The sequence below is a fragment of the Gopherus evgoodei genome, chromosome 9 (genome assembly GCF_007399415.2).
Source record: "Gopherus evgoodei ecotype Sinaloan lineage chromosome 9, rGopEvg1_v1.p, whole genome shotgun sequence".
Lineage (NCBI taxonomy): Eukaryota > Metazoa > Chordata > Testudines > Testudinidae > Gopherus > Gopherus evgoodei.
In genome coordinates, this window is record NC_044330.1 from 6,537,315 (window position 1) to 6,549,626 (window position 12,312).

Consider the following 12,312-nt stretch of genomic DNA (forward strand, 5'->3'; position numbering starts at 1 on the left):
TTCTGTTTTTGGTATAGAAGGTGGCCCAGTTTCAAAGATGAATCTAAGTTAGTGACACTTAAACCTTCTTCCAGCCCCCAAATTAGACATTTGGTCTAATCCTTTAGACTTCCTTTGGCTCACCCACTTTATGTGTAACTTGCATGGCCAACTAAATGATCACGATGGCCCCGTCTGGCTTTATAATCTATAATCTGTGAATCACCATTGAATTTGGCCTGCTGAGTGTGAGCCTAAAAAAGTCTAAGCTGGTGTCACTTGCTTGCCCAGGTTCTGGGAGAGAGGAGGAGAGCTAGAAAAGGGATGTGATGGCCAAGAAAGTGGAAGTGAAAGACGCTTCCAGCCTATTGTAATATTCTTAGCCCTTCTGACTCCTCAATGTGTAAGTGTGTCAGCTGACTCCCAAATGCTCACACAGCAGTCAGTGCCTGTCAACAGATGTCAAGGAGCCCAAGAGCTGTGTCTTCACTAGGAGAAAAGGGGTGTTCTTAACTCGAGTTAGCATCCCAGTGAGGACAAGGCACTTTGATTTTCATACAAGTCTGCAGGTTGAGTTAAAGATGGGGGATCCTTCTCTGTGTCTCGACCTGCTAACTCGTGTGAAAACTGCAAACTGCCTTGTCCTTGCTAGGATTTTAACTCAAGAACACATCTGTCTTTTGTAGTGACAAGGCCTGACATTTTTAGACACTTTTTTCCCAAAACTCAACTATATGCAGGCATGTTTTTTTGGAGCTAGCATGAATAAATATGAAAGCATCTGCTGGCTGTGTACTTATTACAAGCATGTCATAATCATCATTGGAATTTGCATTTTTGTAGCACTTTATCTGAAGATCTTGGAGTGCTTTACAAACATTAATTAGTTTCACAATGCCCCTAAGCTTCACCCCGTATCAGATACATCAGTATCATTAACCACATTTTACAGATGGGGAAACAGAGGCCCAGAGGTGAAGTGACTTGGCTGCGGTTACATAGTAAATCGGTGGCAGACCTGGGACTCTACTTAGTGAGTCAGTGGCAGAACCAGGATTAGAACTGAGTGAGTTAGTTCCTGGAGAGAAGTCCCATGTTCATCCGCCCCCAGATGATGCTGCCAGGTCTGTTAGCTTGACCCCATTGTATTCCTGCTGCATACACCCTCTTTATAGCTTTGACGTCAGTGCTTGCTGTTTCCTGTAATACGAACACTGTCCTGACTGGATCGATAACGGTGTTGATAGCCAAGAATCCTTCCCCGGTTCCTGTTTTGCTGCCTGTTTAAAGGGAAGCAGCCCTGAAAAAGGGGAAAGTGCAGCATGCACACACACAAGGAAATGCAATCCACCTGTCCAGCTTCTCCAGAGAGCGTGGAGCTGAGCGTGAATTCGTGCTCCTGGGTGCATGCGTTTTATGAAAGATCGGTCCTGATCGGTCCTCTCTACATCCAGTCTTGTGCTAAGTGCTCAGTGGGGGCTTTGAAGGGAGTCCTGTATCCAGTGTTCAAAATCACATTAAACCGAATGTGATCAGAGATTTAAGTCCCTTATGTTTCTCTAAAGGCTCGGCATGTGCCTCCACAAGCCCAGACTCCTGGGCTACTGGAACTTTACGACTTCACCTGGCCGTAGCTCTATTAATTCTGCCCTGGATGTGCATCTTAAAGTTATGTGCACAGTGGATACATCTGATCACGTGAACAGGCAGTTCCCTTTCCTGAGTGTTGGAAAGAGGCTCCAGGTTAGGCTTAGTCCTGATTTTTTTTGCATCAGTCACAGATTCCCTGGCACTAACTTTTAGTGGATGAAATTTCAAAGCAGTCCAGGGGCTTTCAACGGATGTCTTCCATAAATATGACTTTCAGTAGGTTTATTTTTTGTACAGCCTTTTGCATTCACAGAGCACTTGGCAGATATTAATGAATTAACCCCCCCCACACACACACACACCCACTTCACATGGATGTTGTGATACAGGTGTGCATCTTTGTCCCCATTTTACAGAGAGGAAAACTGAGATACGTAGGTTAAGGGCCAGATTTTCTGAAGTACTGAAGTGTCTGAAGATGCAGGTAGATGTCTACTGCAATTTTATGAAGCACCTAAATACTTTACAAATCTGGTCTTAAATGAGCAACCAAACCTATAGTTTGAGTCATCAAGGATGAGGACCAGACATGCCAAACCCGTGAAAAAAATGCAGAAATTGGGCCTGTTTTTGGCTTAATTGGCTTATGAGTTGCTTGTTGGCTAGTTTTTGTCTTGTAGCTTGTTTGGCTTGTTGCCTGTTGCTCCTTTTTTTGATCAGCTCCCGGCAGAGGGGGCGAGAAGAAGCTGCAAGGGGGTAGAGAGAGTCAGGGGTGCACAGCAGGTCCACCCCAGTCTTAGACTGCACGCTGGGGGGATCTGGTTACATAGAGTGTTGGGGTTCTTAGGGACTGGCTTGTTTTTGCCTTGTTTTGAATGGGATTAGCTTGATTTTTTGCTTATTGTGAAAGTCGGGGTGCTTATTGACCACGTGGAAGTTGGCAACTGTGATGAGGGCATCAGAGTTCCTGACTCCCAGGCCTCTGCTCAGACTTCTAGGCCTGTTCGTTTTTGCATGCTCAGAGAGACTGTAGCCCACATACACCCTTGGATCAGGCTGATTTGTTTGTCTGTCGCAAGTTTCTAGTGACATATAGATTTTACGAGAGCCAAGCACTGGTCATGTTGAGGAGAGAAAGATGATTGTCTGATACAGTGTTAACTCCAGGCGAGAGACTCCAGTCTGGGGCATTACACTGGCTATAAGCTGTAACTAGTATTTAATAGAAAACAGCAACACATTTCAAGAAATCCAGTTTAGGTTCCATCTACAGTAGGCGCTAGGGGTGTGATTCCCAGCTTGGGGGTAGACACGCACTAGTTCTCATTAAGTCCATGTGCCCTCAGTCACCCCCAAAAAGAAACCCATCTTGTCAAAGGGTACATCCACGCTAGGAGCTCAGCTAGGGATAGGAGCCCCACATGCACTAGCTCTCATTGCTAAAAACAGTCGTGTAACCAATGAGCACTAGTGCATGTGCATGCACAAGCCGGGACTCCTATCCCTAGCTGAGCTCCTAGTGTGGACGTACCCTTTGACTAGAAGGGTTTCTTTTTGGGGGCACATGGACTCAATGTCTTATGTATGCACAGGTTGCATGGGGTTATCTACACACCTATGGCCAAATTCTATCTTCATTTTGAGCCCTGCATCAGTAGTGAAGTCATTGGGCCTGCGCTGCACAGATGTAACGTAAAGCAAAACTAGGCCCCCTCAAAGTAAAGCCAACAGCTCTGGGGCTTTTGCTAGTTTCCCTCTTGGGCCGGCTTGTACAGAGAGGACACGTGGGCTTGCAGTTAAGGCACTGAACTGAGATTCGAGATCTGTGCTCAGTTCCCAGCTCTGCCACAGACACTCTGGGTAAATTATTTAACCTAATCTGTGCTCAGCTCCAACTCTGTAAAATGAGGAGAATCCTTCCTTCCTTTCTTCCACTGTGTCTGTCTTGGCTATTCTGAGTGTGAATTCCTTGAGACAGGGGTGCTCTGACTATGTGTATGTGCTGTACCTGATCTCAGCTTGGACATGTGGAGGCTGCTGTAATACAAAAAGAAGAAGAAGAAGGAAGGGTTAGTTTATCTGTGGAAACACCAGCCCTTAAAACAGCATCCCATTGTCCAGAAATGGTGACAGTAAAATTTGGCAAATTGATGAAAGCTCAGATAAAGTGTAAATGCCTGTCATGACTAAACCCACATTTTCAACACTGTAACGTGTGGTTTAAGTTTCCTTTGTGCGTTTTTGCTGTGCTGTTTGTGCTGGTGTCCAGGTTGAACAGATGTTCCCCATCGGCAGAGGCCATCTGATAATCAGTTCTACTTTCAGCTGACAGGACCTTCTTACACCCCTTCTGCAGGCAGCCAGTCCTCCAGGAAGTGAGAGCAGTTCCTTTCTTCAGCAACGTCCTGGCTTATCCTTTAAGGACACAGATAGCATCCTGTAACAAGACTCCTAGCTTCACTGGCGGCACTCCCAGAGGAGAGTGAGGTTATCAACACTCCATTGCATATGCCTTGCACTGTGATTCAGGGATTATCTGATGGGATGTCTCCCCTGTTGGTTAAAACAAGAGACCTTCTCAGGAATCACAATTTGGGTAGCAGCTCCAGCAGCAGATGAGGACTGGTTGGATAGACATATGCAGTCCAACTATTCCTAATAGTTTATTCTGAAGCGACATTGCTGAATAGAATTAAACTCTCTGTGTGTGTGTGTTCGCCCTGGGGAGAAGGTCCATAAGGCTGATGTAATGAGCTGGCTGAAGTGTACTCTTTACACGTTGTTCACTGGACCAATTTCTGGACCTGCTTTTAAAATTAGCCCTTTGTTTATGAGCTGAGGGGATGGAACATCTATGTCCAGGGAAACTTCAGCAGCCAAGAAAGACTATGTGACTGGTTCTGTGCTGACTAATGCCCCATGCAATGCTGTTCACTTCACGGGGCTTACATGCATGTAAGTGAGCTCTGAATTTGGCCTGCTGAGATCTGTGCTGGGTGCTTGATCAACAGGGATCCTAGTCTTCCATAATTAAAAACCCCAAAATTCTCCTGTAAAAAATATTAAAAATCCATCTTTTTATGTGATGAAAATGAAGCACTGAATTTAGTTTCCCAAGTCACGATATCTGCAGGTATCAGTTGAACACAGTATTTTATTGATATCGTTACAATTTGTAAGCGAGTTCGAAGCCTACCAGTGACATCAGTCCTTAAAATAAAATAAAATTAATAGAATTGCAGTTTGTATTTCTCACATATCCCAGATACTTCTATGTCTGTACTGTATCCAGTTCAACCCCATTTATCCAATCTGATTGGAATAGTGGCAAATCCGCTGAAGCCCAAGCTCGGCCGCCCGGGGCTGAGTGCTCCAGCGTGGTTACAGCCGACAGCTGGATAGTGGAGGCTCTGATAAACGGGGTGCTAGTGTATGTTTTTCTTTTTTCACAAAATGTAAAAACTGAAGGTTCTCTGTAAAAACGCCAATTGGATTTCTATGATCCCTGTTCATCCACCTTATTTGAGAAGTGTGTGTCTGTGGTGTGGGGGGGAATCTTTTGCAGGTATTAGTTGGTGTGTACTCAGCAGGCAGCGTTCAGGCTCCTCCACTGGGAAGGCATATGGACCTGCTCCATTTTGCTGAAGAAATATAAAATGGACAAGGGAGCGACCTGTGGCAATTGAAACAATATTGCACCATTGCCCAAAGGAGTGGCAGTGCTTTCCAGTAGGGAGCTATTCAGCAGCCTTCCCTGAGGGCACCAGCCCCTTGTGGAGCTCTCATCCTCGTCCATTGAATGAATAATCCGCTTTCTCACCTGGGATGAAGAACTTTTTTCTCCTTGTGAGCCCCTGAGCCAGTCCTGAGCAAAACACATCCCTCCGAAGTGTGCACCTGGGTATCCTTCCTTGACCCTTTGTCACCCTCTGTGACATTCCTTACCTCTGACTTTAAACAATTATCTGTTTCATCTTCTTGTGAAATCTTAGCAGGAACCTGTTTTCTCAAAATAGACTTGAGCTGTTCTTTAGTAAATGTAAAGTGGAGGGTGAGAGGGCCAATCACTGAATAAGAACTAGAGCAGTAACTCCAGCATTGATTTATGATGCAGAAATTGTTTTGTTCATTCTTTTAAATGTAGCAGTGATCAGGAAACACTGCAATAGCCACAGGGACTGGCTTTTCAGTAACATCCCCTCACGTGTCAGCACCGATGGAAACAAAAACAAGAAGCCCTCTTCCAAATCCCAAACCGTCTGGCTGCTGATTGGGGGAAGGGAGTGGGACAGCCAGTGCTTTTTCGCTTTTTTACATGTTCACTTTTCAAAACCAAACATTGGGGCAGGTGGGGAGTTGAGGCCTTTTGTGCTGGGATTGCTGTATGTGAGGAAAGCAAGCCGAAAACCTTAGACATGATAAAGCAACACTTACGGGAGCATTTGCAAATTAGAATGAACCTTGTGGTGGTTTGAATGACCCACTGCCTTTGAAGCAAAAATGTCATCGCTTTCCCATAGGAAAGAAATGGTTGCATTGTCATTGATGGTTTATATTGAACAGAAAGGAGGTTTTACACTTGGATTTAGACCTTGGGTGGCAAATTTCAGCCTAGGGTGATATTAACCAGGTAGGGTCAGTTCTCAATTGGTGTAAATTGTCATTAGGTCCACTGAGCACAGTGAAACGTACCAATTTACTGCAAATGGGGCTCTAACCCCTGAGTAACAAACCCAAAGCCTTGGAAATTAGATTTCATTTTGGAATTGGGCAAATACTGATAAGTTTGAAATATTGCAGTTTACAAAGACCAGATCACTTTGTAATTTTAATTTGTCCACAAGAAGGGTAAAGTAGTCCGGAAATCAGTAGTTCTTACATAGTTCCATGTCTGCATAGGACCAAAAGTGGTTGTGGGTCCTCTTTGACCTCTGTCTTCTATCATTTTAAAACTTTCTTTTAAAAGTGCCAGAGAAAAAACTCGGGGGGGGGGTGGTGGGAGGGGAATCCAACTCCTTATGCAGATCTCCCCATCCTGACTTGGGAGAGGCAAACGCCTTTAGGTGAAAATTCCTGCTGATTCCTAAGAAGGCCGCAACAGACAGAGGCCATGTCTACATCTAAAATTTTGCAGTGCTGGTTGTTACAGCTGTATTAGTACAGCTGTATAGGGCCAGCGCTGCAGAGTGGCCACACTTACAGCAACCAGCGCTGCAAGTGGTGTTAGATGTGGCCACACTGCAGCGCTGTTGGGCGGCTTCAAGGGGGGTTCGGGGAACGGGAGAGCAAACCGGGAAAGGAGACCAGCTTCGCTGCGGTTTGCTCTTGCGTTCCCCGAACCACCCTGCAAACCGCAGGGAAGGAGACCTGCTTGCTCGGGGGTTCGGGGAACGAGAGAGCAAACCGGGAAAGGAGACCAGCTTCGCCGCGGTTTGCTCTCGCGTTCCCCGAACCACCCTGCAAACCGCAGGGAAGGAGACCTGCTTGCTCGGGGGTTCGGGGAACGAGAGAGCAAACCGGGAAAGGAGACCAGCTTCGCCACGGTTTGCTCTCGCGTTCCCCGAACCACCCTGCAAACCGCAGGGAAGGAGACCTGCTTGCTCGGGGGTTCGGGGAACGAGAGAGCAAACCGGGAAAGGAGACCAGCTTCGCCGCGGTTTGCTCTCGCGTTCCCGGAACCACTCAGCAAACCTCAGGGAAGGAGACCTGCTTGCTCGGGGTTCGGGGAACGCGAGAGCAAGCCGGGGAAGGAGACCAGCTTGATTACCAGAGGCTTCCTCAGGTATGCTGGGATACCTGCTTATTCCACGGAGGTCAAGAAAAGCGCTGGTAAGTGTCTACATTGGATTACCAGCGCTGGATCACCAGCGCTGGATCCTCTACACCCGAGACAAAACGGGAGTACGGCCAGCGCTGCAAACAGGGAGTTGCAGCGCTGGTGGTGCCCTGCAGATGTGTACACCTCCTAAGTTGCAGCGCTGTAACTCCCTCACCAGCGCTGCAACTTTCTGATGTAGACAAGCCCAGAATATTAACATCCCAAGGGTGGCTCTGTGGAGGTTTGATGGAGACAAGTGTTAGAGTATGGCTACACTTGAAATTTCAAAGCGCTGCTGCGGCAGCACTTTGAAGTGTGAGTGTGGTCGGAGTGCCAGCGCTGGAAGAGAGCTCTCCCAGCGCTGCACGTAAACCACATCCCTTACGGGCGTAGCTTGCAGCGCTGGGAGCCGCGCTCCCAGCACTGCAGCACTGATTACACTGAGGCTTTACAGCGCTGCATCTTGCAGCGCTCAGGGGGGTGTTTTTTCACACCCCTGAGCGCGAACGTTGCAGCACATGTAAAGTGCCAGTGTAGCCGTGGCCTCAGTCTAGTTAGCGTTGCTTTTTCCTCTTAAGCATTGTTTTTTTCCAATGTAAAATCTCAAGACTACTTGTTATAAATGGGGTGCTAGGTATGCGCATTTGCATTTCCTGATACCCAGAATTCCTTTTCTGTTCAGTTTTTTTTTTTAATTATACAGCAGTGCTGGTGTTTACCTTAGAATGAGCCTGCTTCTGTGAGATGTGAGCAGCTTTTGTGAAGGGTCTAGTTCTCTCTATTTTAGTAAACTTAACAGGCCCGATCCTTTGCTGGTACATAAATCTAGTGTAATGCCTTTGAATTTTTAACAATGAGGCAATTAACATTGGAACAACTTACCCAGGGGTGTGGTAGATTCTCCATCACTGGAGACTTTTAAGTAAAGATTGGATGTCTTCCTAAGAGACACTGTTTGCCGTGCTGTTGTAGATGTGTTGGTCCCAGGAGAGTGAAGAGACAGGATGGGTGAGGTAATGTCTTTTATTTGGATCTACTACTGTTGGTGAAAGAGACAAGCTTCGATCTTAATTCTGTGTAAGCTTAAAAGCTTGTCTCTCACCAGCAGACGTTAGTCCAGTAAAAGATATCACCGCACGCATCTTGTGTCTCTCAAAGATGTACTGTAGTTCAAACAAAAAGTAACTCTCAGTCGTAAGGCCTGCGTTGTGCAGGAGGTCAGACTCCGGTCCTTTCCAGTTTGGAATCTATGACAGTCAATGGAGTTGTGCTGACTTACACCAACTGAGGGTCACGATAAATTGAGGGCGCAGAGCACCTTGCAGAATTGGACCCAAATCAACAAGCCGGGGAGGGGAGACATAGTTCTTACTTACAGGGGCCTTTACAAGTGAGGACTCTATGGAATTCCCCCCCTTTGAGCCACTAGATATGTTGGAGTGTCAATCTATAATATGCAGACTTTACCAGACTGTTTTGGGGCTACCCTCAGTCCACCGAAGTAATCGATTAGATCTGACAATTTTCCATTGCCTTTTGCAATGAAACAAACCATGTGTGGGTGTTTAAACTAAATTCTCAGCAATGCAATTCCTATTAAAGGCTGATAAAGAACCTTTTTTCCATGGAAAAATGGGAATGTCAATCATGCAGGCAGAGCTTTTTCAGTCTCGTAAGTGTAAGTTTTGCTGTTGATGAAGGGTTACAAGTAGTTGGACCGTAAAAGAGGAAACAGGATAACATGCATGCAATAAATTCTGCACCTCATGCCTAAAGGAAGTTAGTCACTTTCACACGCTCTTGAAAGACTGCTGGTTGGTAAAACATGATCACAATAAATCCATAATCAGAGCAGTGGAGAATACCCTGTTTGAATGCTTCATTGCTTACTTAAACCAGCTGTATTCTTGCTTACAGGAAGCTAATACAGGAGTTCCACACATCAAAAGAGGAAAGCTTTCTGGGATCAAAAGGCTGTGAGGCTACTTCAAGTTATAGCTTCGGCCTAATTTTATCTTTAGAGTGAGTGTGTGTGTCTGTGTGTGTAGATATACAATAAAAACTGTGTGTCTGTAATGTTTAAATTCTGCATGGTCGGCTTCTGGATTTATGCTTGTTTTGAAAACAGCTGTTCACCTCTGTATCGATAGTCTTAATTCATTTTGTTGGCTTGCTTGGTCAGTTTCTGTTTGTTTGTTTTTACATTTCCCTGCATTTCACAGTTGAGAGAACCACTTTCCCTGCTGTGTTTTGCACCACCTGTGTGACAAACACTCCCCCCCTTTTATTTAGCTGTTAAGCCAGATCTGCAGGTCAGCCTAGCTATTGTGCTCTCGGGTTTGAAAACTTCACACCCAGAGTGCCACAGTTAAGCCAACCTAGTCCTCCATGTAGCCAGAGCAGGGTGGACAGAAGAATTCTTCCACTGACCTAGTTACTGCCACTTGGGAAGGTGGATTACATGTATTGCCAAAAAACACCCTTCCATCACTGTAGGAAGTATTTACACTATGACACTACTGCTGTAGCTGTGCCACTGTAGACATGCCCTTAGTCGCTGTAGCAGTGAAGTGAAGTGAAGCACCAGCAGGGGGGAATTTGCACACTGGTTTTGGTAGATCAGTGGGGCAGTTCTGGGCCATTGTACTGCGAGCTGTTTATGGCACGAATTTGTTGTCAGGGAGGTTATTTTCTTGGTAGCAGGATGGTGGATTTAAAAATTAGAGGAATAGTGAGAATTTGGGGGTATGTTCTTTGCTGCCTATATTTTGGCCCTTTAGCTCCCATCCTGCTGATTTTTTTTTATTCTGAAGCAACGTGACAGGGAACATTCCACCACAGGTTATACTGTACGTCATCGCATCGAGTGCAGTGTGCGGATGAAGGAAGTGCCACATTGTCTTTACAGACATGCAGACTTCCTCAACACTGATACTTACTGAACAGAAACTTGATTAACTCTGCCCCCACCCAATCCCCATTCTCTGTTTATAGGGGCCTGTCTTCACTGGAAACGTTCAAGTGCGGCGCAGAGCACTGGGAGAGAACCCACCTGGTGCACTGTCTACACTGCCACTTTACAGCACTGAAACTTGCAGCGCTCGGGGGGTGTTTTTTCACACCCCTGAGCGAGAAAGTTGCAGCGCTGTAAAGTGCCAGTGTAGACAAGGCCTTAATTGTATGTTTCACAGGGACTTTGGCTTAAGGGATTTTGGTGGCGTGGAGGTGGCGGAAACTCTTTGTGTGTTTTGGCCCACTGAAAACAAATACAATCTGATGATTCAAGCCAAAGTGTCTTGTTTCAAATCTAAGTTGTGGCAGCAGACTGAAAAAGAAGCAGCAGCAGCAGCTGTGTCTCTGCTCCCCTGAACATCACTTTAAAGTCTGCCCGTGCAACTGATTTGCTTCCTGCCCTTGCTGGGCTATGGATGATAATCAGCCATTGCCACACTCCTCTTTGCTGTGGACCTGCAGCCCTCGGAGACCGGCCGATGAAGTGTTGTATGTTGAGGCATCCAGTCTCCGTGGGCCACCTGCTGTATTGAAAAAGAAGAGTGCCCACCATCTATTTCACTGTGTTCATTAAATATGCCTAGTAAGTTGTCAGGTGGTCCAGGATTACAGTTATTGTCTAGTCAGGCTCTTGTATTGTGCCTCTCATCATCGTTATCTTGATTGCCTTCCTGAGGGTTGTTAAGAGATGGGGCAGGGGGAATGAATTGTAACAGCTACATGGTCTGTGCAGAGATTCATTTTAAATATAATCATTAAACCGTGGGAGTGAGCCCTCTATCCTTGCAACCCAGAGCAGAATTTAAGCTCAGACAGAGCTTTACACTTCTACCCTGATCAGAAGCCTAGGAATTGCCCTTCCTGATCAGACCAACGGCTCATCTAGTGAAGTGTCCTCTTAGTGGTCAGTACCTGATACTCCAAATGAAGATTTTTTCCAAATGCCAGGATGTTAATGATTGTTTTATGCCCCAAAGCATGAGGGTTTGTGTTCCTTATACATCCTGATTCAAACTCTTTTCCTTTAAGGGTCTCATGCCTTCCAAACTTTGGTCTGATGGGCACATTCTAGGGTGTCAGAAAAGTTTGTTACTTCCTTCTACATGTTCCACATTCCACCAGCACTTCTTGCATGTGTCCCAAGTTTGCACAATTCCAGAGTATTGATTTACACCCATGAATGTAAAAATCCTAAGGCACGAAAGGTAAACGTTCGGAAATCCACTTGTCACCATGAGATGCCTCCTTTGTGTTTATGGAGTAGAAACACTACTCTGTTACGATTGTCAATAAATGTACACTACACAATTCTAGGGAATGTAAATTGTTCTGTCCACTATGAGGCCTGACTTATATGAAGATGTATTTAAATAAAAAAATGACTTGCACATTGTCTTGAAGTTTTTTATCTTAAAAAGGACAGACACTTTTCATTTGATTTGTTATTTAGTGACAATACCTATGATAATTTAATTTATAATACTGCTGAATAAAGGGAATGAAGCCTTAGCAGATAAATAATCATGAGGATTATTACTGACAATAATACTTCACTTGGAAATGTCTGGAAGAATATTCGTTCATTAGGAAGAATTGTAACACATTTTAGACTGTAGCCTAAATGATAGACTTCAAATGGGAACTGAATGCTCAGCGCCTCTAAATATCAGATCACTTATTTAGGGACCTAAACAGGTGGAGGTGGCTATTTTTACACATCCTAATTTGAAAATTTTGGTCTTTGTACAGACAGGCATCATTTCACACACCAGTGAAATACAGCCACTTCTGGGGCAAGAGGGAAGTAGCCAGAAACACAACTAGCACACAGCCGCCTGTGTAATAGTCAAGGCAGAGGAAATTTTAGCCAGGACATGGGAATGAATCTCTACTTTTTCTTTCTAAGTGGCCTG

At 45.4% G+C, this 12,312-nt stretch overlaps 1 protein-coding gene across 10 annotated transcripts in view; it reads left to right on the forward strand.

Annotated features, from left to right (window-relative positions):
• ARMC9 (armadillo repeat containing 9) overlaps positions 1–12,312 on the forward strand; it is a 138,728-nt gene that overhangs the window by 112,555 nt on the left and 13,861 nt on the right. For 3 of the 10 annotated variants that reach the window (XM_030574791.1, XM_030574792.1, XM_030574796.1), the window contains one exon: positions 3,926–4,041. The exons of 5 other annotated variants lie outside the window; for them this stretch is intronic. In XM_030574791.1, the coding sequence (XP_030430651.1) occupies positions 3,926–3,948 (23 nt within the window). In that variant the 3' untranslated portion in view covers positions 3,949–4,041. Of the gene's footprint in view, positions 1–3,925; positions 6,670–9,304; positions 9,353–12,312 lie in introns of those variants that run through there. 2 more of the 10 variants (XM_030574795.1, XM_030574793.1) reach the window with 2 other exon arrangements.